The sequence below is a fragment of the Pseudophryne corroboree genome, chromosome 8 (genome assembly GCF_028390025.1).
Source record: "Pseudophryne corroboree isolate aPseCor3 chromosome 8, aPseCor3.hap2, whole genome shotgun sequence".
NCBI classification, from domain to species: domain Eukaryota; kingdom Metazoa; phylum Chordata; class Amphibia; order Anura; family Myobatrachidae; genus Pseudophryne; species Pseudophryne corroboree.
Window position 1 is genome coordinate 58,132,323 of NC_086451.1, and position 27,593 is coordinate 58,159,915.

At 47.9% G+C, this 27,593-nt stretch overlaps 1 protein-coding gene across 4 annotated transcripts in view; it reads right to left on the bottom strand.

Moving 5' to 3' along the window:
- The window catches only part of PKN3 (protein kinase N3), a 138,554-nt gene that overhangs the window by 17,763 nt on the left and 93,198 nt on the right, over positions 1-27,593 (bottom strand). For all 4 annotated transcript variants that reach the window (XR_010182962.1, XR_010182961.1, XR_010182960.1 and 1 more), the window contains exons 17-18: positions 12,819-12,895; positions 12,591-12,733 (exon numbers count right to left, since the gene is read on the bottom strand). Coding sequence is in view for 1 of the 4 variants with exons in the window: in XM_063936446.1 (XP_063792516.1) it covers positions 12,591-12,733; positions 12,819-12,895 (220 nt within the window). In the remaining 3 variants the exon portion in view is untranslated. The remainder of the gene's footprint in view (positions 1-12,590; positions 12,734-12,818; positions 12,896-27,593) is intronic.

The following is a 27,593-nucleotide window of genomic DNA, read 5'->3' on the forward strand; positions in this document are numbered from 1 at the left end:
CTCTCCTCCCCTCCATATCCCAGAGTACCTCAGTGTTTTTTACTGAGCCGAACAGGAGCGATAGAGAGGTTGACAATGGAGAATTACATATAACAGAACGGACAACAATAGAGTTGACACATAACGTGACTGACAACTAACCAGTTGGCACAATAACCGATAGAACTTGAAACTTGAACCAGTCGGTGAGAATGTGTTACCATACGATTCCCTGAACTTACAGCAAACCAGGTAAAACTGCTCTGGGTGGGCGTCCAGTGCCCCCTATGGATTCAAAGAAAAGGATTTACCTGGTAAGTACCAAAATCCTATTTTCTTTTTCATCCACTAGGGGTCACTGGAGTACTCTTGGGACGTACCAAAGCTTCCCCCGTGGGCGGGAGAGCAGTTTGGCACCTGTAACACTAGGCGGCCAAAGCTAGATGCTGATGCCGCAAACGTATCAAACTTGTAAAAGCGCACAAACGTGTGCACTGAAGACCATGTAGCCGCACGGCAAAGCTGCGTCGTATAAGCTCCACGACCAGCTGCCCATGAAGTTCCCACAGAACGTGTGGAATGAGCGGTTACTGATGTATGCGGCTGTAACCTAGCATTAAGGTAAGCCTGACGTATAGTCAGTTTTATCCATCTTGGCAGCATCATAGAAAACAAACAATGTATCCGTTTTACGAACTGTAGACGTTCGGGATACATAAACGCGTAATGCGCGTACCACATCCAGAGTTCCAGAATGTGCTGTTAACACAGGAACTACTAATGGTTGATTGATGTGAAAAGATGACACTACCTTTGGTAGGAAAGCGGGATTCGTCCGAAGTTCCGCTCTGTCATCATGAAACACCAAATACGGTGGCTTGCATGACAAGGCACCCAAATCGGAAACACGCCTTGCCGAAGCCAAGGCTAGTAGGAAAATTGTTTCCAAGTGAGAAACTTAATATCCACTTGGTGTAAGGGTTCAAAATATGAAGACTGTAAGAAATCTAAAACCAGATTCAAGTCCCATGGCGCTGTAGGTGGAATGAATGGAGGCTGTACTCTGAGGACACCTTGCAGAAAAGTGTGTACAGACGGCAATAGAGCCAATCGTCTTTGAAAGTAAATTGACAAAGCAGATACCTGCACCTTTAGTGTAGATAAACGCAGTCCTCCATCCAGCCCCGTCTTTTGTTATTTCTACAGACGGGATAACTTGAAAGATGATGACGGAAACTTCCGATCCTCACACCAACCTATATAGGCACGCCAAATTCTGTAATAATGAGCTGCCGTAACTGGCTTCCTAGAACGTAACATGGTTGGTATAACCGATTCTGGAATGCCCTCTCTCCTTAAGAGGGCGGTCTCAACAGCCACCCCGTCAAACGCAGCCACGCTAAATCGGGGTAAAGGAACGGACCCTGTTGTAACAGGTCCGGACGAAGTGGGAGCGGCCAAGGCTCGTCTGCGAGTAGTCCTCGGAGATCCGAGAACCAAGCTCTCCGAGGCCAATGAGGCGCCACTAGTATGACTGTGACGGACTCTCTTTTGATCCGTTTTAGCAACAGAGGGAGCAGCGGAAACGGTGGAAACAGGTACACGAGGCTGTACGGCCACGCGACGGTGAGAGCATCCACCGCCACTGCCTTTGGATCTCGCGTTCTGGACACATACTGGGGCGTTTGGTGATTGTGGCGAGATGCCATCAGGTCCACTTGAGGGTAACCACACCTCTGGGCCAACATGTGAAACACTTCTGGATGTAATGCCCATTCTCCTGGATGAAAATCCCGACGGCTGAGATAATCCGCCTCCCAGTTGTCCACTCCCGACAACAGCACTTGGTGACGCTCGGCCCAATTGAGGATTCGAGCTACTTCTCGCATTGCCATGCGGCTTCTCGTTCCTCCTTGTTTGTTGATGTATGCGACCGCCGTCGCATTGTCCGACTGCACCTGGACAGGCTGAGACCGAAGAATGTGCACTGCTTGTCGTAGCGCATTGTAAATTGCCCGGAGTTCCAGGACATTTATAGACAGCAATCTTTCGTGAGCCGCCCAGAGACCCTGGAGCTGACAATTTTGAACTACAGCTCCCCAACCTCTGAGACTCGCGTCCGTCGTTAGAATTATCCAATTCCAGGCGCCGAACCGTTTCCCTGCGGTCAGATTGTGTACATTGAGCCACCAGAGTAGAGATACCCTGGCCCGTGGCGACAACCTCACTCTGTGGTGAATCTGCAGATGCGAGCCCGACCACTGTGCGAGCACATCCAGTTGAAAAGGACGTGAGTGAAGTCTCCCGAACTGAAGCGCTTCGAAAGCCGCCACCATTGTGCCTAAGAGGCGAATGCACAAATGTACCGAGACTGTGCGTGGCTTGAGCACCAATCGAACCAGATGACGAATGATCTGTACTTTCTGTTCTGGTAGGTAAATTCTTTGATTTACCGTATCGAGAATCATACCTAGGAATTGCAGACGTTGAGACGGAATCAGATGTGATTTCTTGAAGTTGACAATCCAACCGTGTTGAACTAGGACATCGTACGTTAGCAACGCATGTCGGAGGAGCATCTGTTGAGACGGAGCTTTGATGAGCAGATCGTCCAAGTACGGAACTATTATCACTCCCAGGGATCTGAGATGAGCTATCATCACAGACATCACTTTGGTGAATACCCGAGGCGCTGACGAGAGGCCAAACGGTAGAGCCTGAAACTGGTAATGGTTCTGCCGGATTGCAAACCGCAAAAACCTCTGATGAGGTGGCCAAATCGGAATGTGTAAATACGCATCTTTGAGATCCAGCGCAATCATGAATTCCTGTGGCTCTAAACCTGCAATTACCGACCGCAGAGATTCCATCTTGAATCTGTAGTAAGTGACGTACTGATTGAGGCCCTTTAAGTTCAATATTGGCCTGACCGAGCCATCCGGCTTTGGTACCACAAACAGACTGGAATAATAACCCTGCCCCTGTTGGTGTACAGGGACCGGAACCAAAACTGCTGACTCCAGCAGAGACTGAATGGCAAGTTGCAGAACCGCCCGTTTGTCGTCCGACACAGGCAGTCCTGTCTTGAAAAACCGCAGTGGCGGGAGACAGTCGAACTCTATTTTGTAACCTTTGAGCACTAAATTGCGGATCCACCCATCTGTGGACGTCTGGAACCACGCCAAATGGAACGTCTGAAGACGTGCTCCCACAACTGGAGATCCAAGATGGGCTGGGAGTCCGTCATGCCACTGGCTTGTCGGTGACCTTAGCGTCTTGACGACTGGCGTTGGTTTGTTGGAAACCACGCCCTCGACCTCGTCTACCGGCCGTGGCTGGTCCCCTACCACGGCCTCGAAAGGGCTGAGGCCGAAATGATTTGAACGCCGGGCCCGAGTATTTCCGCCTAGGCGCCGTTGGAGGCAATGGTAAGAAAACAGACTTACCACCCGTGGCCTCAGCAATCCATTTGTCCAATTCAGGACCAAACAACTAATCGCCACCGTAAGGTAATGCCTCTATACCTCTTTTGACCTCCGCCTCCGCTTGCCAAGAGCGCAGCCAGAGTGCTCGTCGTGCTGCAACTAGCGACGATGAAAGGCGAGAAGTGAGCTGACAGACGTCAGTAGAAGCTGTACATAGATAATCAGCAGCTTCCCAGATTTGATCAGCGAGAAGTATAAGGTGATCGTCATGTAGGGCAGACTTGAGTTCTGTTATCCATACCATGAGCGCCTTAGTTACCCAAATGCCAACCAACCCAGGTCTAAGCAACACTCCTGCTGCTACATACATGGATTTTAGCATAGCTTCAATTTTACGGTCTGAAGGGTCTTTAAGCGTAGTAGCCGTTGGTACTGGTATGGTTAATTTCTTTGTAAGTTTAGACACAGACGAATCCACCAATGGTGGATTCTCCCATGTAGCTGTCACAGACTCAGGAAACGGGTAACTAGACTTAAATCAGCGAGGTTTAGAAAACCGTTTATCCGGATTCTTTCGTGTTTCCAGTAACATCTTGTTAAGAGAAAAAAAAAATTAAAAATAAAAATATTCAAAGTAGTGTGGTTAAGCTCCACACAAGCCTGTTGCTACGAGAAGCACAGAAAAAACACTGAGGTACTCTGGGATATGGAGGGGAGGAGAGTTCTAAATTTTAATATTCAGTGCCTGGTTCCTAAGGAAACCGTCCATATCCCAAGAGTACTCCAGTGACCCCTAGTGGATGAAAAAGAAAAGAGCGTCAACACCCTGAGAAGATTCTGGACAAAATTAGTCGTCCGACTCACTAAATTCGCCTAACTCACGATCGTCCTCTTCAGCTTCATCTTGCGAGAGAAGTTCTTCTCCCGATTCACCTGACTGTGTGAGCTTTTTTGTTACACTTCGCACAGACAAATACCTTTTGTGACGCCTTATTCGCTGGTCCCTTGCCTGCCATTGTAACAGACAGAATAGAGACACATACAATTCACACAGCACTCTCAATAGTACAGACAGAGAGAGGAATATCAGAAGGATAGAGGGAGGTATTTGTACTACTCCCCTAACTAAACTCCCTCAGCCACCAGCCTGTATTTCCTGTCTAGGCTGTCAAGTTCCAGATAGAGATGAGCGGGTTCGGTTTCTCTGAATCCGAACCCGCACGAACTTCATGTTTTTTTTCACGGGTCCGAGCGACTCGGATCTTCCCGCCTTGCTCGGTTAACCCGAGCGCGCCCGAACGTCATCATGACGCTGTCGGATTCTCGCGAGACTCGGATTCTATATAAGGAGCCGCGCGTCGCCGCCATTTTCACACGTGCATTGAGATTGATAGGGAGAGGACGTGGCTGGCGTCCTCTCCATTTAGATTAGGAGAGAGAGAGAGAGATTGACCTGAGGCTGATACTGTAGAAGAGAGTGCAGAGTTTAGTGACTGACCACAGTGACCACCAGCAGTGCAGTTGTTTTATTTAATATATCCGTTCTCTGCCTGAAAAAAACGGTACACACAGTGACTCAGTCACATACCATATCTGTGTGCACTGCTCAGCCCAGTGTGCTGCATGCCTGCATCATCTATGTATATATTATATATCTGACTGTGCTCAGCTCACACAGCTTATAATTGTGGGGGAGACTGGGGAGCACTGCAGTGCCAGTTATAGGTTATAGCAGGAGCCAGGAGTACAAGACAGTCACATACCATATCTGTGTGCACTGCTCAGCCCAGTGTGCTGCATCATCTATGTATATATTATATATCTGACTGTGCTCAGCTCACACAGCTTATAATTGTGGGGGAGACTGGGGAGCACTGCAGTGCCAGTTATAGGTTATAGCAGGAGCCAGGAGTACATATTATATTAAAATTAAACAGTGCACACTTTTGCTGCAGGAGTGCCACTGCCAGTGTGACTGACCAGTGACCTGACCACACTGACCACCAGTATAGTTAGTAGTATACTATATTGTGATTGCCTGAAAAAGTTAAACACTCGTCGTGTGACTTCACTTGTGTGGTGTTTTTTTTTTTATTCTATAAAAAACTCATTCTGCTGACAGACAGTGTCCAGCAGGTCCGTCATTATATAATATATATACCTGTCCGGCTGCAGTAGTGATATATATATATTTTTTATATCATTATTTATCATCCAGTCGCAGCAGACACAGTACGGTAGTTCACGGCTGTAGCTACCTCTGTGTCGGCACTCGGCAGTCCATCCATAATTGTATACCACCTACCCGTGGTTTTTTTTTCTTTCTTCTTTATACATACATACTACTACATCTCTTTATCAACCAGTCTATATTAGCAGCAGACACAGTACAGTACGGTAGTTCACGGCTGTGGCTACCTCTGTGTCGGCACTCGGCAGTCCGTCCATAATTGTATACCACCTAACCGTGGTTTTTTTTTCTTTCTTCTTTATACATACATACTACGACATCTCTTTATCAACCAGTCTATATTAGCAGCAGACACAGTACAGTACGGTAGTTCACGGCTGTGGCTACCTCTGTGTCGGCACTCGGCAGTCCGTCCATAATTGTATACCACCTAACCGTGGTTTTTTTTTCTTTCTTCTTCATACATACATACTACGACATCTCTTTATCAACCAGTCTATATTAGCAGCAGACACAGTACGGTAGTTCACGGCTGTAGCTACCTCTGTGTCGGCACTCGGCAGTCAGTCCATAATTGTATACTAGTATCCATCCATCTCCATTGTTTACCTGAGATGCCTTTTAGTTGTGCCTATTAAAATATGGAGAACAAAAATGTTGAGGTTCCAAAATTAGGGAAAGATCAAGATCCACTTCCACCTCGTGCTGAAGCTGCTGCCACTAGTCATGGCCGAGACGATGAAATGCCAGCAACGTCGTCTGCCAAGGCCGATGCCCAATGTCATAGTACAGAGCATGTCAAATCCAAAACACCAAATATCAGTAAAAAAAGGACTCCAAAACCTAAAATAAAATTGTCGTCGGAGAAGCGTAAACTTGCCAATATGCCATTTACCACACGGAGTGGCAAGGAACGGCTGAGGCCCTGGCCTATGTTCATGGCTAGTGGTTCAGCTTCACATGAGGATGGAGGCACTCAGCCTCTCGCTAGAAAAATGAAAAGACTCAAGCTGGCAAAAGCAGTAGCACCGCAAAGAACTGTGCGTTCTTCGAAATCCCAAATCCACAAGGAGAGTCCAATTGTGTCGGTTGCGATGCCTGACCTTCCCAACACTGGACGTGAAGAGCATGCGCCTTCCACCATTTGCACGCCCCCTGCAAGTGCTGGAAGGAGCACCCGCAGTCCAGTTCCTGATAGTCAGATTGAAGATGTCAGTGTTGAAGTACACCAGGATGAGGAGGATATGGGTGTTGCTGGCGCTGGGGAGGAAATTGACCAGGAGGATTCTGATGGTGAGGTGGTTTGTTTAAGTCAGGCACCCGGGGAGACACCTGTTGTCCGTGGGAGGAATATGGCCGTTGACATGCCTGGTGAAAATACCAAAAAAATCAGCTCTTCGGTGTGGAACTATTTCAACAGAAATGCGGACAACAGGTGTCAAGCCGTGTGTTCCCTTTGTCAAGCTGTAATAAGTAGGGGTAAGGACGTTAACCACCTCGGAACATCCTCCCTTATACGTCACCTGCAGCGCATTCATAATAAGTCAGTGACAAGTTCAAAAACTTTGGGTGACAGCGGAAGCAGTCCACTGACCAGTAAATCCCTTCCTCTTGTAACCAAGCTCACGCAAACCACCCCACCAACTCCCTCAGTGTCAATTTCCTCCTTCCCCAGGAATGCCAATAGTCCTGCAGGCAATGTCACTGGCAATTCTGACGAGTCCTCTACTGCCTGGGATTCCTCCGATGCATCCTTGCGTGTAACGCCTACTGCTGCTGGCGCTGCTGTTGTTGCTGCTGGGAGTCGATGGTCATCCCAGAGGGGAAGTCGTAAGCCCACTTGTACTACTTCCAGTAAGCAATTGACTGTTCAACAGTCCTTTGCGAGGAAGATGAAATATCACAGCAGTCATCCTGCTGCAAAGCGGATAACTGAGGCCTTGACAACTATGTTGGTGTTAGACGTGCGTCCGGTATCCGCCGTTAGTTCACAGGGAACTAGACAATTTATTGAGGCAGTGTGCCCCCGTTACCAAATACCATCTAGGTTCCACTTCTCTAGGCAGGCGATACCGAGAATGTACACGGACGTCAGAAAAAGACTCACCAGTGTCCTAAAAAATGCAGTTGTACCCAATGTCCACTTAACCACGGACATGTGGACAAGTGGAGCAGGGCAGGGTCAGGACTATATGACTGTGACAGCCCACTGGGTAGATGTATGGACTCCCGCCGCAAGAACAGCAGCGGCGGCACCAGTAGCAGCATCTCGCAAACGCCAACTCTTTCCTAGGCAGGCTACGCTTTGTATCACCGGTTTCCAGAATACGCACACAGCTGAAAACCTCTTACGGCAACTGAGGAAGATCATCGCGGAATGGCTTACCCCAATTGGACTCTCCTGTGGATTTGTGGCATCGGACAACGCCAGCAATATTGTGTGTGCATTAAATATGGGCAAATTCCAGCACGTCCCATGTTTTGCACATACCTTGAATTTGGTGGTGCAGAATTATTTAAAAAACGACAGGGGCGTGGAAGAGATGCTGTCGGTGGCCAGAAAAATTGCGGGACACTTTCGGCGTACAGGCGCCACGTACAGAAGACTGGAGCACCACCAAAAACTACTGAACCTGCCCTGCCATCATCTGAAGCAAGAAGTGGTAACGAGGTGGAATTCAACCCTCTATATGCTTCAGAGGTTGGAGGAGCAGCAAAAGGCCATTCAAGCCTATACAATTGAGCACGATATAGGAGGTGGAATGCACCTGTCTCAAGCGCAGTGGAGAATGATTTCAACGTTGTGCAAGGTTCTGATGCCCTTTGAACTTGCCACACGTGAAGTCAGTTCAGACACTGCCAGCCTGAGTCAGGTCATTCCCCTCATCAGGCTTTTGCAGAAGAAGCTGGAGACATTGAAGGAGGAGCTAACACGGAGCGATTCCGCTAGGCATGTGGGACTTGTGGATGGAGCCCTTAATTCGCTTAACAAGGATTCACGGGTGGTCAATCTGTTGAAATCAGAGCACTACATTTTGGCCACCGTGCTCGATCCTAGATTTAAAGCCTACCTTGGATCTCTCTTTCCGGCAGACACAAGTCTGCTGGGGTTGAAAGACCTGCTGGTGAGAAAATTGTCAAGTCAAGCGGAACGCGACCTGTCAACATCTCCTCCTTCACATTCTCCCGCAACTGGGGGTGCGAGGAAAAGGCTCAGAATTCCGAGCCCACCCGCTGGCGGTGATGCAGGGCAGTCTGGAGCGACTGCTGATGCTGACATCTGGTCCGGACTGAAGGACCTGACAACGATTACGTACATGTCGTCTACTGTCACTGCATATGATTCTCTCACCATTGAAAGAATGGTGGAGGATTATATGAGTGACCGCATCCAAGTAGGCACGTCACACAGTCCATACTTATACTGGCAGGAAAAAGAGGCAATTTGGAGGCCATTGCACAAACTGGCTTTATTCTACCTAAGTTGCCCTCCCACAAGTGTGTACTCCGAAAGAGTGTTTAGTGCCGCCGCTCACCTTGTCAGCAATCGGCGTACGAGGTTACATCCAGAAAATGTGGAGAAGATGATGTTCATTAAAATGAATTATAATCAATTCCTCCGCGGAGACATTGACCAGCAGCAATTGCCTCCACAAAGTACACAGGGAGCTGAGATGGTGGATTCCAGTGGGGACGAATTGATAATCTGTGAGGAGGGGGATGTACACGGTGATATATCGGAGGGTGATGATGAGGTGGACATCTTGCCTCTGTAGAGCCAGTTTGTGCAAGGAGAGATTAATTGCTTCTTTTTTGGGGGGGGTCCAAACCAACCCGTCATATCAGTCACAGTCGTGTGGCAGACCCTGTCACTGAAATGATGGGTTGGTTAAAGTGTGCATGTCCTGTTTTGTTTATACAACATAAGGGTGGGTGGGAGGGCCCAAGGACAATTCCATCTTGCACCTCTTTTTTCTTTTATTTTTCTTTGCGTCATGTGCTGTTTGGGGAGGGTTTTTTGGAAGGGACATCCTGCGTGACACTGCAGTGCCACTCCTAAATGGGCCCGGTGTTTGTGTCGGCCACTAGGGTCGCTAATCTTACTCACACAGTCAGCTACCTCATTGCGCCTCTTTTTTTCTTTGCGTCATGTGCTGATTGGGGAGGGTTTTTTGGAAGGGACATCCTGCGTGACACTGCAGTGCCACTCCTAAATGGGCCCGGTGTTTGTGTCGGCCACTTGGGTCGCTAATCTTACTCACACAGTCAGCTACCTCATTGCGCCTCTTTTTTTCTTTGCGTCATGTGCTGATTGGGGAGGGTTTTTTGGAAGGGACATCCTGCGTGACACTGCAGTGCCACTCCTAAATGGGCCCGGTGTTTGTGTCGGCCACTAGGGTCGCTAATCTTACTCACACAGTCAGCTACCTCATTGCGCCTCTTTTTTTCTTTGCGTCATGTGCTGATTGGGGAGGGTTTTTTGGAAGGTACATCCTGCGTGACACTGCAGTGCCACTCCTAAATGGGCCCGGTGTTTGTGTCGGCCACTAGGGTCGCTAATCTTACTCACACAGTCAGCTACCTCATTGCGCCTCTTTTTTTCTTTGCGTCATGTGCTGTTTGGGGAGTGTTTTTTGGAAGGGCCATCCTGTCTGACACTGCAGTGCCACTCCTAGATGGGCCAGGTGTTTGTGTCGGCCACTAGTGTCGCTTAGCTTAGTCATCCAGCGACCTTGGTGCAAATTTTAGGACTAAAAATAATATTGTGAGGTGTGAGGTATTCAGAATAGACTGAAAATGAGTGGAAATTATGGTTTTTGAGGTTAATAATAATATGGGATCAAAATGACCCCCAAATTCTATGATTTAAGCTGTTTTTTTGTGTTTTTTTAAAAAAACACCCGAATCCAAAACACACCCGAATCCGACAAAAAAAAATTCGGTGAGGTTTTGCCAAAACGCGGTCGAACCCAAAACACGGCCGCGGAACCGAACCCAAAACCAAAACCCGAAAAATTTCAGGCGCTCATCTCTAGTTCCAGACAGTCTGAAGGAATGTGCACCTGTCTTGTAAACACTGCTGATTCCTGAAGAGAGATAGATATAAACAATGTTGCCAGATAAGAACTGCCTAGCTGAGGAAGGCGCCTTTTGGAGTGACTGACAGGCTGAAAAGCCCGCCAACTCCGCCCCCCAATGTACTGGCACTCATCTCAACTAGGTCCATAAGCGCCATTTTGAGTAGGTGCCTGTGACCTTCAGTATTAGTAGTAAAGTGAAGGCTTTCTTGATTGTAATTAGTAGCCTGTGTTAAAGAAGCTCAGCGGGGTTGAACCTGTGAACGCTGTGCCTCTGCTTCCCGTGTCTCTCAACTTCTCTAAGCCCCGTTCACTGACCCCCGTAGTGCTCTCAATAGTTATCAAGCCCCCCGCAGTAATATCTGCGCTGCTCCTCACCGAGACAGCGCTGCCGCTGAGTCTTTAAGTGTGCGGTGGCGGGGTTGTTACCTGCCATGCTGCCGCTGCAACTATCTACTAGCGGGGAACTTAAGAGTACTGCCGGACGGTGAAAGGGAAGGGGGGGGGGGGGGCCTGTGTATGCCCTTTGAATGCGGGCGCCGTATAGGGAGTGAGCACACTCACCCGTTTGGAGCCTGAGGAAAATGTTGCCAGATTGGAAGGACAGTGCTTTTCCTGTTAAGTGCTGTACTTCTGTGCAGCGTGACGCTGCTGCTGGAAAACCAGGACCCCACTTCTCAATCTTAAGTGGCGAAGGGTTCCTGAGGCGGAGGGAAACTAAGGGGGACATTTACTAAGCAGTGAAAAGAGCGGAGAAGTGAGCCAGTGGAGAAGTTGCCCCATCAACCAATCAGCAGCTCTGTATAATTTTATAGTATGCAAATTATAGATGTTATTTCAGTGCTGACTGGTTGTCATGGGCACTTCTCCGCTCTTATCACTGCTTAGTAAATGCCCCCCTTAGTCCCTTGATGAATAAAACACTGGATAGTGACAAAGTAAAGAAATACTGTTACTGAGCTGGAGCTCAGTCAGCGTGACCGACTCCCTTACGGCACAAGGGGTGACAGGGGATAGAGGGGGAGGAGCCTTTACACTTATTAAAGTGCCAGCTCCCTGTAAGCCGCTATCAACACCCCACAGTCTTGAAGATGTGCCAGTGTCCTCCCTAGTGGCTGACAGAAAAATAATCCTATAATTTCATATTCAGAATCTGCAGTGACAAAGCTGTTGAGGGCTCAATACTTATTCAAGGCATAATACCTACGCATTCATGACCATGATGAGTGGACACGGATGGGACAAAAGCTGTACTGCCATAGAGAATACAGTGCCACTTAATAACCAAGCAACATGATATCTACAGCTGCGCATCTAGAAGAAAACGACATTCTGGAGATATTCAGGTCAGAAATTCTGTAACCCGCGCCAGACCTTGGCGCAATGGATGAGCAATCACCTGACCCCTCCGGCTAACTAATAAAGGATCTTGCCTGTACAGATGTATAAGACGGGAAAGGGAGGAGCGAGGCTGTATGCTGAACAAGCTAATAGTGCCGGGTGTAGTCTATTAGTCCGTGGAAGTGAGCACAGCAGTCTACTTTATTTCTTCTAGAACGCAAACACACACACTATGGACAGATCTGCAGGTTCCATGGGATTAGATGCACACAATCCTCCCGACTATATTTACGGGAGGCATTTGATATGTCGGCAGTCGGGTTCCCCGCGCTTAGCATACCGGCGCCAGGATCCAGACAGCCGGCATACCAACAACTTGTCTCCCTCTTGGGGTGTCCACGACACCCCTGGAGGGAAAATAAATAGCGCGGCGAGCACAGCAAGCCCGCAAGGGGCTCTTTTGCGCTCACCCCGCTGCCGGCATGTTGGCGGTCGGGATCCTGGCGCCGGTATGCTGGGCGTCCAGGATTCCGACAGCCGGCATAACGTAGTAGACCCTATATTTACATGTCTCACCTCTCCTACCAGCATCTCATAGATAAGCACCCCCAGTCCCCACCAGTCCACTGCGTATGTGTACGATGTGTCAGTCAGGACTTCAGGTGCCAGGAACTCTGGTGTGCCACAGAATGTGTTGGTCCTGTCTCCATATCCCATGCCTACAAGACAAAGGAAGCCGATTAGCATTCACTCGCTTTCCCAAAGCAACATCATGACTTGGTGCTAAGCGGCGCAGACCCTCACCTTCTTTACACAGCCCAAAGTCTGCAATCTTCACAAAGCCTTTGCCGTCCATCAGTAAGTTGTCTAGCTTCAGGTCTCTAGACGTAAGATACACATTTATGACCACATTGATGAAGTTACAGGAGATTCTCCTAGCTGCCCCCTTACCACTCTAGAAGCGTGATTGGGGAAATTATGTATTCATAAAATATGTATTAGTTGTATATTAATATAGGTGTGCATGGGGTAAGGAGGACTCTGACTGCTACACCTCAAGTCTAGCGTCTGCTTTCCAAAGGTTGGCATCACTGCCATCCAGGCAGGAGCTCTAATGAACTCTGAAGAATGGGGGGAGCCTCCTGCCAAGCTGCTGCCAAGCTGCATCCCCCAGAACTGGCTAACAGCCTGGAGCTGAATGGTGCTAGGTACACACTAGGCGATATATCCGCTGCTTAAGCGAACTGACGTTACATAACGAGGCAGCTGGCCGGTATGTACACCCGATAGGTCTAGAAACGACATTGTTCAGACATACTGCGTCGGCCCTGCAGTACATCCGCTGGCCGACCTTTCACCGCATCTGGCTGTGTGTACGGGTGGTCTGCTGGCTGCACATACACTTGCTTCAGGGACTGATGTCCCAGCATATTCAAATGCCCGCTCTACGGTCACATCAGAATACCACATTGAGCGGTTAGTGTATATGCTCACCTGAATCGCCCGTCAAGTTGACCAGGTGTGTACCCAGCTTGAGGCGTAGTGACCCGGTGCGAAGAAAGGGTTTAGCCCTGCTCTGGGACAACAGGTGATCACAACCCTTGCCAATAAAAGTGATGTAAAGGGAAAGTGATGTGACACTTGCAGAGGCTGTCTGGATTGGTTAAAAGAACTACGTAGCTTACTCCTCTCGCCATTTACACGGCTCCAGTTTTCATCCTTATTTTACCGTATGTATGTACAGTATGTATGTATAGTATGTATGTATGTATGTATCTACGTACGTACGTACGTACGTACGTGTAAATTGATACTAAATATAAGAATTTTATTGAATTGTGGTGAATCTTAAAAATATGTCAAATTCTATATCCTATAAAGATTTATTTGCTTACAGATTTAATTGTATAATCAATTGGTATTATGTAGGTTAGATTAAGAATGACTATTTAGACTTCCGGTGGGCGGGCCATCCAGCATGGCTGCTTTTTAGCTGGGCTCCGGCTTGCAGGTGGAAAATCCACTAACATCCTCTGCTATCTGCCCTCTAATCTCTTGTGAGACGCTCCATTACAAACCCTACATCTTAGGGAACCTGGAGATACCCTGCAAGGGTAGGAGCGTGTGTGTGTGCCCCCGAAGTTTGGCCTTCAAAGAGACGGCCTGCATGACCGCCGGCGTGGGTTCTGGCGCGAAGACGAAAGGCCCGGCATTACCTGTCCCTTGCCGCTCACGCAGGGACATCCCAATACCTGCAGCCCTTTTGGTGGAGATTCCGCTCTGCTGGGGTGCGGAGGACCAGAGTGCTTCTGGCGGCCCGGCGGCTCCTGCTCCCTGACGCTCGGCTGCCCCTGCTGGCCCGGGACGCTTGTGAGGAGTCAGGAGGCGGGCTAAGGTGCAGCGCTACGCAGACGGCGACCTATGGAGGGATAGGACTGACCCGGCTCCCCCCGCTTCAACTCCACAAGCTGTGCGGCGGTGCCTGGAGACAAAGCCGACAAGCGGGACAAGTGTATGCTGGCGACGGTGAACCGCTGTGACGGAGACGGCCCCTGAAGCGGAAGACGCTGGCCTGACTCCTGCTACTACGGCTGTGCTGCGGTGTCCGGAGAAGAGACGGGGAGAGTGTGTTCGGCTGCTGAGACGGACGCCGGCGGAGCGGAGACGGAGGATCCCAGGAGACACCTCTCATCGCGGGTGAGGTGAGAGCCTGCTGAACTAAGGCTGCCTGCTATCGGGAGGGTGAACGCTGCTGCCCTAGAAACTCGGGGTGTCACAACTCTTCTCCAGCCCTCTGTTCCGGGTGCCTGTGTCCCTATACAATACAACGGCGGTGAGCGCTGAGGTGAGCCTTGTGCCGGCTGGAGTGGACCCCTCAGACGTGGTCCAGAAATACGCCAACAGAGCTGACACTACTCTGGAGGGGGGTGGCGGTTTGGGGTCCTGCCTGTTGTTGGCCGCTGACTGCGTGGTCCTGCTACATGGGACTGCAACTTGATACAAGGAACTTATGCAACCCTCTTGTATAATGCTCGATACATACCTAATATGTGCCTTTCCCTAAACTTGCTTCTGGTGCCCTATACCTTTCTCCAGAAGGGTGCTCAGCCTCTCCTATTTGCTGGGGCTTTTTGGTATTGAGGAGTGGGGACCCAGACTTCTCTCATACTCTTCCTGTTGCATCTGGCTGGTCTCTCCCCTTTTATTTCAACCCTTTTCTTCTGTCCCTATCTGCCATCCTTTAACACTGTATTTATTAGTATATTTGGTAGCTGCCACATGCGACACTGATACATGAATGTGTGGAAATCACTGTGCAGAAATTTCTGAGGTTATATCGCCATCTGGTGGCTACTTGGTTTCAGCAGTGAATTGGCTATACTAATCCACTGATATCCTTCAAAAAACCTTTTTACGGGAGCAATTTATTCTACCTTTCTTAATATGTGTCCCACAGTTGTTTTGCCCTGAATTAGGCTCCAACCCGGAGATTTTAAGGTGCAATGCCCTTACAATACCCCTATCTGCATACTGTGTAAACTAAGGTCTACTTAAATGTTGTAGTTATTTTTTTTTGCTGAGTAGCACTGATATATCTTCTGACTCAGGCCCTTACGTGAGGTGTTTTATTATCATATACTGCAGTGTGTTGGCATAGGAGTCCCTAGCTTATTGCAGAGAGTGGTCTACGGACCGGGGGTTGGACAAATACGTCCACAAAACTCCAGCGGTTAGACTCTCCCAGTCCTCAATTACTACAAGAATGAGTAAGACCAAGAACACAGCGGGGAAACCTAACCCCCCCTCGCCCCCGGAGGCAGGGAACTCCCGAGACCAAACTCAGGAGGTGGAGGTGCTTCCTGATCAACCCTCGTTAATACATATGGGCCAGGAGCTCTCCCGGCTCCTCATGCCCCAAATTGACAAGAAACTTGAGAATATCCCTTTAATTGATAAAAGGCTTGAAAAGATACAGACACTACTTGATTCGACACTTGCGAAAATTGACCATAACACCTCACGGATCACCTCATTAGAACAGCGGGTTAGCGATGGGGAGGATCAGATACACATACTCCAACGCTCCACTGACACTCAAGATTCCTCTCTTAAAACTCTACAGGCAAAAATAGATGAGCTTGAAAACAGGGATAGAAGATCGAATCTACGCTTTGTGGGCATCCCCGAAGCAGTTAAAGACAGACAATTGTCAGATTTTGTAACGACTGATATATTCCAGGCGTTGGGAATCACAGATGCCCCATTCTTATCTCACATTGAAAGGGTGCACAGAATAGGTCCTGCTCGACCTGATGCTGAAATGAAACAGAGGCCAGTCATTGCGAAATTCATGGACTTTCGTATGAAGGAACATGTATTGCGCTCTTATCGCAAACTCCCACAATTGGTAGTGCAGGGAAAACGTATTTTGATTTTTCAAGACTTCTCGGCCTCTGTTGCACAGAAGAGAAGGGAGTTCTCGGATGTTTGCAAAATACTCCATGAGAGCAATACTAGATTCGCATTGATGTATCCCGCTAAATTACGCATTCAAGATAATGGCCGCACATTGATATTTGTTGATCCCGCCACCGCACACTCCCATGTTACACACATGTTGAATCCTGGGAATCCACCACACCAAGACTAGACATTTTGTTATATAATCTATGCCTGAGTCGGTTTAATTTTCACACGAACGAGACATTTGGTCTCTCTATATGCTACTCAGCCTGAATTTTAATGTTGCAAATACTTCTGATAAGTTTCTCGCCAGTGCTACCGGAGGGTTTAGCACTTGCGTGGTTATTAGTTTGGTTTGGAAAAACTGAAAAAAGTTATGTGAAGCAATGTATGTTTTTTTGTTCGGCTTTTTGTTTTTTGTTCTGCCCGTGTCGTGCCTTCCTCGCCCGATCCGCTCCTGGGCTCTATGGTACTGTTTGGTTTCGGTCGTTCCTCTCCGCTCGCTGGGAAGGAGGAGGGCGACGATGTGACATGATGTTCCTGCTGAAATGTCACCCTCGGGTGGGGGTAGGTTAGTGGACTAATGACTGATCCTAGAGTAGGGACCTCGTCAGCAGATTCTAGCTTTAAGATTATGTCCTGGAACGTGGGCGGCCTTAACTCCCTGATAAAACGTAAAAGAGTTGTCACACACCTGAAACGGTTTAAACCGCAAATTATATTTCTCCAAGAAACCCACTGGATGGCGGGCGCCTCTTCTGCTCTTCGGGCAACATGGTTGGATAGCTGTGTTTCTGCAGATAACACGAGGAAAACTAGGGGGGTGGCGATTCTTTTTAGCAAACACCTACACTACACTGTTTTAAATTCTGTTGCTGACCCGGAGGGGCGTTATTTAATTTTAGATGTAGAAATCTGGGGTAACAAATACACACTGGTTAATGTATACGCACCAAATTGCGAGACAGCTGATTTTCTCCAGGAATTGAGCTCTCAACTGCTACAACGAGATAATTCTCAATTTATCCTGGGAGGAGACTGGAATACAGTGGACGATCCCACTATTGACAAGCGCCCTATCCCGCGTAATTCCGGTTCGCCTTCTTGGACACATCTCCAAACATTGAAAACCTCCCTTCAGCTCACTGATGTCTGGCGTCTCCTCAATCCAACGGACAGATCCTTACTTTCTTCTCTGGGGTGCATAGCTCCTGGTCCAGGATTGACTCCATCTTGGTTGCGGACTCCCTAGTGACGCTAGTTAAGAAAGCTGATATCCATAACATTCTGATATCAGATCATGCTCCTGTGACATTGACGCTGCAGAGAACTCTCCAATCGGGAGGCTCCAGGATTTGGAGATTTCCGAATTATCTCTATAACTGTGATGATTTTAGGAAATTTTTGATAACAAACTGGGCCAACTATTTAGACGATAACCTGGAACACTGGGACCGACCAAATATTCTTTGGGGTGCGGCAAAGGCAGTTCTAAGGGGTAAAATTATTGAATATGTTCACAGAATGAAAAAGAAAAACTTGGCGATTTATAACACCTTACACACAGATTTAACTGAGGCTCTGCAGCGTCATCTTACTCTACAGACTGAGGAGTCTTTGCAGCTATATTTACAGGCTAAGCAGCTCTTAAATGACCATTTGCTAGCGCAAGCGAAACGTGACGTGGTATTTTCTTCCCATAAATATTATCAATGGGGAAATAAATCCGGTCGACTACTGGCAAATATGGCCAGGAAAAAAAACTACTCGCAAATTCATAACAGCTGTCAGACACCGAGCCTCGGGACAACTCCTTACCGACTCCCCGGCCATATTAGACCATTTTAAATCTTACTTTGCTGACCTATACTCTGATCTCCCCTTCAGTGAATCTACCCATACCACGCTCCTTCCAGACACAGTACTACCACCAATAACGAATGCACAGTCGGATTCACTGGTGAGAGCTATCACCGAGGAAGAGCTAGTCTCGGCAATGTCCAAACTCAAATTGCACAAATCTCCGGGCCCCGACGGCCTCTCCAATGAATTTTATAAAACCCTTCAGCCTCACGTAGTTCCGACTCTGCTAGAAGTGTTCAACAGCCTTTTACATCAGCGCTCCCCCTTTCACCACTTCACAACAGCACACACTATTTTAATCCCTAAACCCGCACAAGACCCACAATTGGTGTCCTCATATAGGCCCATTACGTTGTTAAATACCGACATAAAACTATTTACTAAGATTTTAGCAGATCGGCTGCAAACTATTCTCCCCCACTCTTTAACTAATCACCAACTTGGCTTTGTTCGCAATACTCATTCGGTTAAGGGAATTAGGGCGGCGGTCGCGGCAGTTGTAACTTCTGCTCAATCGCCCCAAACCAGAAATATACTCCTTAGTTTAGACACCACTAAGGCCTTCGACACAGTACTCTGGCCCCATTTATTCAAGGTCTTAGAACGAAGACTATTCCATCGGGACTTCATTGATATTATTCGCTACTTATACGATTCTCCCTCTACTAACCTATTGCTCAATGGACATATTAGCAGCCCGGTGGTTATGTGCCGTGGCACGCGACAAGGTTGCCCCCCGTCTCCCCTGCTGTTCAACTTGGCCATAGATCCCCTACATCGTTTGCTGTTAAGCGATACTCAGTTTCATGGAATTCAGGTTGGTCGCAGAGAACTAAAACTTACTGCTTTCGCCGATGATCTTCTGCTATATATCTCAGATCCGGAGGCTTCTTTGACCCATATATTTAATCTACTGCAGGCTTATGGACAAGTTTCAGGCTTCAAAGTTAACTGGGCAAAATCGGTGGCACTCAGATTGGGGAATGGTTCATTTTTGAAACAGGGGGTGAGGAACCTACCATTACAATGGAGTTCAGACCACATAACTTATTTGGGAATTCGAATTCCGAGAAAGCCGGAGCGATTATATGCCCTAAATTTTACCTCGGTCGTTCGAATAATTGAAACAGAACTTGAGACCTGGGAGTCAACGCCTTTATCATATTTGGGGAGGGCTAGCTTGATTAAGATGATATCATTCCCCCGTCTGATGTACTTCATTCAAGCCATGCCACATGCACTTCTACCTAAAGACGTTCAACGTCTCAATTTTCTTTTTAGGAGATTTATCTGGCAGGGAGGGAGACCGCGTATAGCATTGATCAAACTCCAGCAGACTACAGGAAATGGAGGAATTAACTTCCCTAATGTCCTCTGGTACTCACAGGCGGCCCAACTGCGATACCTACATGACTGGATGCACAATGACGACACATACACAAACACAGACTTAGATAGGGAATTTATACAAGGGGGGGGATCTAATTACCTTTCTTCATATGCATGATCGGGAGGTGTCCGAAGAGCAGAGGAGTAACCCCTTATTGTGGAACGTTAAGAAACTTTGGACAGATATGAGACATATACTTAATCTAAATGTCCACAAATCCTTACATCTTCCGTTCATGGCTAATCCGGACTTCCAAGATGGCCGGGCACAATATCCGTTTAATATATGGCGGCTGGGGGGCGTGTCCAGGATCGGTAATCTAGTGGACATGCGGGGCTCGAGGCCGCTCACGTTCCAGGAAGCCACTACTAGATACCCAACTTTGCTGGCCTATCCTGTGGCCTTTCTATTGGCTCAACACTATGTTTCATCCACTATTAGATGTTTTTCACCTGGGGATTGGGACAATCCGTTGGATAAAATGCTGAAACAAACCCCAAGGTTCAGAAGGCAATTTCGACTGCATATGGGTATTTTAGAACAGTCCTAGACTACTCACAGGGACTGGGAGGTATTATGTCTTGGAAGGATTGTCTCCCAGACATTGAAATTACAGACTTATTGGCGGCGCACGTTAAAGCCTGCAAATTATTTCCCTCTTCTAGATACAAAGAAATGTCCCTCAATATTTTACATAGGACTTATTTATCACCCCATAGAAGACACCTGATAGGACTTGCTGACACACATGCATGTTGGAAATGTGGCACTCTTCAGGCAGATTTATTTCACTGCCTGTGGACATGTCCTATGGTCAGACAGTTTTGGACCCAAATAAGAAACTACCTGACGGCCAATCTGGTGAACTATTGGAGGTTGTCTCCGGAGTGGGCGCTCTTTGGTATCCTACCAACGAATCAACGCCTCTCTTTGGGCAGTAAAAAACTGCTGCTGGCAGTTAGTTTAGCGGCTAGAAAAGCCATTCTGCAGGTGTGGATAGCGAGAGATCCACCTACTCTATCATTATTTAAAGCCAAACTATTCTATCTCTTTAGGATGGAATGGATAAGTGTTCTGCTGGAAAAAGACTCTAAGATACATAATTTTTTTGAAGTTTGGGAGAGTTATATATCGACTTTGTCGATAACGGTTAGGAAACAGCTCCACAACTCATTGTCAAACACAGAATGGTTTCTGACTAGATTGGCTGCTGGAGATCCGCCGATTGTGCTTTAAAGTTGACTGACAGTCAGGGTTCTACGGGCCGGGGGGTGGGGAAATCAGGCACGACTACGGGCACTTTTTTTTTTGTTTTGTTTTTTCTTCTCTCATCTTCGAATGCATAAGTTTGGGTCAATCGACTGAACTGAACTTTAGATCAGTGGAGCAACTGGTCTCTGGGGACTTGTTTCAGGCAGATGCGATGCTGTTGACTACTTATAATGGAAATGTCCCTTGATTAAAGACTCCACTGTATTCTTCCTTGCTCTATTTTCGTATGACACCCTTCTACCGATGTTTCGAAATATAGTGAATGTTTATGTCTGTATTGCATATATTGCTTCAATAAAAAAATATGTTTAAAAAAAGAAAAAAAAGAATGACTATTTATTTCTTTATTACCAGTTATTTATATAGTGCACACATATTCTGCAGTACTTTGCAGAGAATATTTGTCCATTCACATCAGTCCCTGCCCCAGTGGAGCTTACACTCTATATTCCCTATCACATGCACACACAGACACATTCACGCTAGGGTAAAGTTTTGTTGGGATCCAATTAACCTACCATTATATTTTTGGAGTGTGGGAGGAAACCGGAGTACCCGGAGGAAACCCACGCAAGTACGGGGAGAATATACAAACTCCACAAAGTTAGGGCCATGGTGGGAATCAAACCCATGACCTCAGTGCTGTGAGGCAGTAATGCTAACCATTACACCATCCGTACTGGTGCTATTTACTAAGACTAAATAAGATTTTACTTACCGGTAAATCTATTTCTCGTAGTCCGTAGTGGATGCTGGGGACTCCGTAAGGACCATGGGGAATAGACGGGCTCCGCAGGAGACAGGGCACTTTAAGAAAGAATTTAGATTCTGGTGTGCTCTGGCTCCTCCCTCTATGTCCCTCCTCCCGACCTCAGTTAGAGAAACTGTGCCCGGAAGAGCTGACATTACAAGGAAAGGATTTTGGAATCCAGGGCAAGACTCATACCAGCCACACCAATCACACCGTATAACTTGTGATAAACTTACCCAGTCAACAGTATGAACAACAACAGAGCATCAGTTCAACCCTGATGCAACTATAACATAACCCTTATTGCAGCAATAACTATATACAAGTATTGCAGAAGAAGTCCGCACTTGGGACGGGCGCCCAGCATCCACTACGGACTACGAGAAATAGATTTACCGGTAAGTAAAATCTTATTTTCTCTAACGTCCTAGTGGATGCTGGGGACTCCGTAAGGACCATGGGGATTATACCAAAGCTCCCAAACGGGCGGGAGAGTGCGGATGACTCTGCAGCACCGATTGAGCAAACACAAGGTCCTCCTCAGCCAGGGTATCAAACTTATAGCACTTTGCAAAAGTGTTTGAACCTGACCAAGTAGCCGCTCGGCACAGCTGTAATGCCGAGACCCCTCGGGCAGCCGCCCAAGAAGAGCCCACCTTCCTAGTGGAATGGGCCTTAACTGATTTTGGCAGCGGCAATCCAGCCGCAGAATGAGCTTGCTGAATCGTGTTACAGATCCAGCGAGCAATAGTTTGCTTTGAAGCAGTAGCACCAAGCTTGTTGGAAGCATACAGGATAAACAAAGATTCTGTTTTCCTGACCCTAGCCGTTCTGGCTACATAAACCTTCAAAGCCCTGACCACATCAAGCAACTCGGAATCCTCCAAGTCAGTAGTAGCCACAGGCACCACAATAGGTTGGTTTATATGAAAAGATGAAACCACTTTCGGCAGGAATTGTGGACGGGTCCTCAATTCTGCTCTATCCGCATGGAAAACCAGATAGGGGCTTTTATGTGACAAAGCCGCCAATTCTGACACACGCCTAGCCGAAGCCAAGGCTAATAGCATGACCACCTTCCACGTGAGATATTTTAATTCCACCGTTTTGAGTGGTTCAAACCAGTGGGATTTCAGGAAACTCAACACCACGTTAAGATCCCAAGGTGCCACTGGAGGCACAAAAGGGGGCTGAATATGCAGCACCTTTACAAATGTCTGAACTTCAGGCAGAGAAGCCAGCTCTTTTTGAAAGAAAATGGATAGGGCCGAAATCTGGACCTTAATGGAACCCAATTTTAGGCCCAAAGTCACTACTGACTGTAGGAAGTGAAGGAAACGGGCCAGCTGGAATTCCTCCGTAGGGGCATTCCTGGCCTCACACCAAGCAACATATTTTCGCCATATACGGTGATAATGTTGAGCTGTCACGTCCTTCCTAGCCATTATCAGCGTAGGAATGACCTCATCCGGAATGCCTTTCTCTGCTAGGATCCGGCGTTCAACCGCCATGCCGTCAAACGCAGCCACGGTAAGTCTTGGAACAGACAGGGCCCCTGTTGCAACAAGTCCTGTCTTAGAGGAAGAGGCCACGGGTCCTCTGTGAGCATTTCTTGCAGATCTGGATACCAAGTCCTTCTTGGCCAATCCGGAACAATGAGTATTGTTCTCACTCCTCTTTTTCTTATGATTCTCAGCACCTTGGGTATGAGAGGAAGAGGAGGAAATACATAGACCGACTGGAACACCCACGGTGTCACCAGGGCGTCCACAGCTATCGCCTGAGGGTCTCTTGACCTGGCGCAATACCTCTGTAGCTTTTTGTTGAGGCGGGATGCCATCATGTCCACCTGTGGCAGTTCCCACCGACTTGCAATCTGCGTGAAGACTTCTTGATGAAGTCCCCACTCTCCCGGGTGGAGGTCGTGCCTGCTGAGGAAGTCTGCTTCCCAGTTGTCCACTCCCAGGATGAACACTGCTGACAGTGCGCTTACGTGATTCTCCGCCCAGCGAAGAATTCTGGTGGCTTCCGCCATTGCCACCCTGCTCCTTGTGCCGCCTTGTCGGTTTACATGAGCCACAGCGGAGATGTTGTCTGACTGAATCAGAACCGGTTGGTCGCGAAGCAGGGTCTCCGCTTGACGTAGGGCGTTGTTAATGGCCCTTAGTTCCAGGATGTTGATGTGAAGGCAAGTCTCCCTACTTGACCACAGACCTTGGAAATTTCTTCCCTGTGTGACTGCTCCACACCCTCGGAGGCTTGCATCCGTGGTCACCAGGACCCAGTCCTGAATGCCGAATCTGCGGCCCTCGAGAAGGTGAGCACTCTGCAGCCACCACAAAAGAGACACCCTGGCCCTGGGGGATAGGATGATTAACCGATGCATCTGAAGATGTGATCCGGACCATTTGTCCAGTAAGTCCCATTGAAAGGTCCTCGCATGGAACCTGCCGAAGGGAATGGCCTCGTATGATGCCACCATCTTTCTCAGGACTCGAGTGCAGTGATGCACTGACACCTGTTTTGGTTTTAATAGGTTCCTGACCAGTGTCATGAGTTCCTGAGCTTTCTCTATCGGGAGATAAACCCTTTTCTGGTCTGTGTCCAGAATCATGCCCAGTAAAGGCAGACGAGTCGTAGGAATCAACTGCGACTTTGGAATATTTAGAATCCAGCCGTGTTGCCGTAACACTTCCAGAGAACGTGCTACGCTGATCAGCAACTGCTCTCTTGACCTCGCTTTTATGAGGAGATCGTCCAAGTATGGGATAATTGTGACCCCTTGCTTCCGCAGGAGTACCATAATTTCCGCCATTACCTTGGTAAATATTCTCGGAGCCGTGGAGAGACCAAACGGCAACGTCTGAAATTGGTAATGACAATCCTGTACCACAAATCTGAGGTACGCCTGATGAGGTGGATAAATGAGGTGGATAAATGGGGACATGAAGGTATGCATCCTTTATGTCCAGAGACACCATAAAATCCCCCCCTTCCAGGCTTGCGATGACCGCTCTCAGCGATTCCATCTTGAACCGGAACCTTTTCAGGTACATGTTCAGGGATTTTAAATTCAATATGGGTCTGACCGAACCATCCGGTTTCGGTACTACAAACATGGTCGAATAATAACCCCTTCCTTGTTGAAAGAGGGGAACCTTGACCACCACCTGTTGAAGATACAATTTGTGAATTGCAGTTAACACTATTTCCCTCTCGAGGGGGGAAGCTGGCAGGGCCGATTTGAGGTATCGGTGAGGGGCATCTCTTCGAATTCCAGCTTGTATCCCTGAGACACAATATCTATTGCCCAGGGATCCAACTGGGAGTGAACCCACTTGTGGCTGAAATTTCGGAGACGCACCCCCACCGGGCCTAGCTCCGCCTGTGGAGCCCCAGCGTCATGCGGTGGATTTTGTGGAAGCCGGGGAGGACTTCTGTTCCTGGGAACTAGCTGTGTTGTGCAGCTTCTTTCCTCTGCCCCTGGCAAGAAAGGACGCACCTCGGACTTTCTTGCTTTTCTGTGATCGAAAGGACTGCATTTGGTAATACGGTGCTTTCTTAGGCTGTGAGGAAACATATGGCAAATAATTTGACTTTCCAGCAGTAGCTGTGGAGACCAGGTCCGAGAGACCCTCTCCAAACAATTCCTCACCCTTGTAAGGTAAAACCTCCATGTGCCTTTTTGAGTCGGCATCACCTGTCCATTGCAGAGTCCACAGGACCCTTCTGGCAGAAATCGACATAGCATTTATTCTAGAACCCAGTAGACTAATGTCTCTTTGAGCATCTCTCATATATAGGACAGCGTCTTTTATATGCCCCAGGGTCAATAATATAGTATCCTTGTCTAAGGTATCAAGTTCCTCAGACAGGGTGTCCGTCCATGCTGCTATAGCAATGCACACCCAGGCCGACGCGATCGCCGGCCTCATTAAGGTACCTGAATGTGTATAAATGGACTTCAGGGTACCCTCCTGCTTTCTATCCGCAGCATCTTTGAGGGTAGCCGTATCCTGTGACGGCAGGGCTACCTTCTTGGATAAGCGTGTTAAAGCTTTGTCCACCCTAGGGGAGGATTCCCAGCGTAACCTGTCCTTTGGCAGGAAAGGATACGCCTGTTTGGAAATCTGCAGTTTTTTATCTGGAGATTCCCAAGCCTTTTCACATAACTCATTTAGCTCGTGTGAAGGGGGAAATGTTACTACCTGCTTCTTTTCCCCATACATATGAACCCTCTTGTCAGGGACTGGGGTTTCCTCTGTGATGTGCAACACATCCTTAATTGCTATAATCATATAACGGATGGATTTAGCCAATTTTGGCTGTAACTTTGCATCATCGTAATCGACACTGGAGTCAGAATCCATGTCGGTATCTGTGTCAACAATTTGGGATAGTGGGCGCTTCTGAGACCCTGACGGTCTCTGCGACATAGGATCAGGCACGGGCTGAGACCCTGACTGTCCTGAGGCTTCAGCTTTTTCCAACCTTTTATGCAAGGAATTAACATTATCATTTAAAACCTTCCACATATCCATCCAATCAGGTATCGGCGCCGTCGGCGGAGACACCACATTCATTTGCTTCCGCTCTGCTTCCACATAGCCTTCCTCGTCAAACATGTCGACACAAGCGTACTGACACCACACACACAGGGAATGCCCTTTTTGGAGACAGTTCCCCCACAAGGCCCTTTGGAGAGACAGAGAGAGAGTATGCCAGCACACACCCCAGCGCTATAAACCCAGGAATAACACAGTAACTTAATGTTAACCCAGTAGCTGCTGTTATATTGATTTTTGCGCCTAATTATGTGCCCCCCCCACCCTCTCTTTTTACCCTCTTCTACCGTGTATCTGCAGGGGAGAGCCTGGGGAGCTTCCTCTCAGCGGAGCTGTGGAGAAAAAAATTGGATTTTGGTACTTACCAGGTAAATCCTTTTCTTTGAATCCATAGGGGGCACTGGAGTACTCTTGGGATATGGACGGGCGTAGCCGAACAAAGGCACTGAATATTTAAATTTAGGACTCTCCCCCCTCCATATCCCCGAGTACCTCAGTGTACGACGTCAGTGTTTTTTACTGAGCGAACAGGAACTATATATAGAGAGGTTGACAATGGAGAATACCTATAACATAACGGACAACAACAAAGTTGACCTATAACTGTACTGTCAACTAACCGGTTGACCCATAACCGATAGAACTTTATAATTTGAACCAATCGGTGAAAATGTGTTACCATAAGCTCCTATGAGCTTAATACCACCCAAGTAAAACGTGTTCACTAAGCTCCCTTGAGCTTAAAACAACCCAGGTAAAACTGCTCTGGGTGGGCGTCCAGTGCCCCCTATGGATTCAAAGAAAAGGATTTACCTGGTAAGTACCAAAATCCTATTTTCTTTATCATCCACTAGGGGTCACTGGAGTACTCTTGGGACGTACCAAAGCTTCCCTCGTGGGCGGGAGAGCTGTTTGATACTTGTAACAGTAGGCAGCCCAAAGCTAGATGCTGATGGCGCCACCATTCATAACGTGTAAACGTGCACAAACGTGGTGCACATGAAGGCTATGTAGCCGCGTCGTAGACGCTCCACGACCCGCTGGGTCTGACATTCCCACAGAACCTGTGGGATGAGCTATTACTGGCGTAGGCGATTGTAACTTAGCCTTAAAGTAAGCCTGACTTGTAGTCATTATTATTATCCAACTGGATAATGTCTGCTGAGAAACTGGCTAACCCCAGTTGGCAGTATCATAGAGAACAAACAACGTATTCATATCACGTACTGTTGACGTTCGGGACATATATAAACGCGTAATGCGTGTACCACATT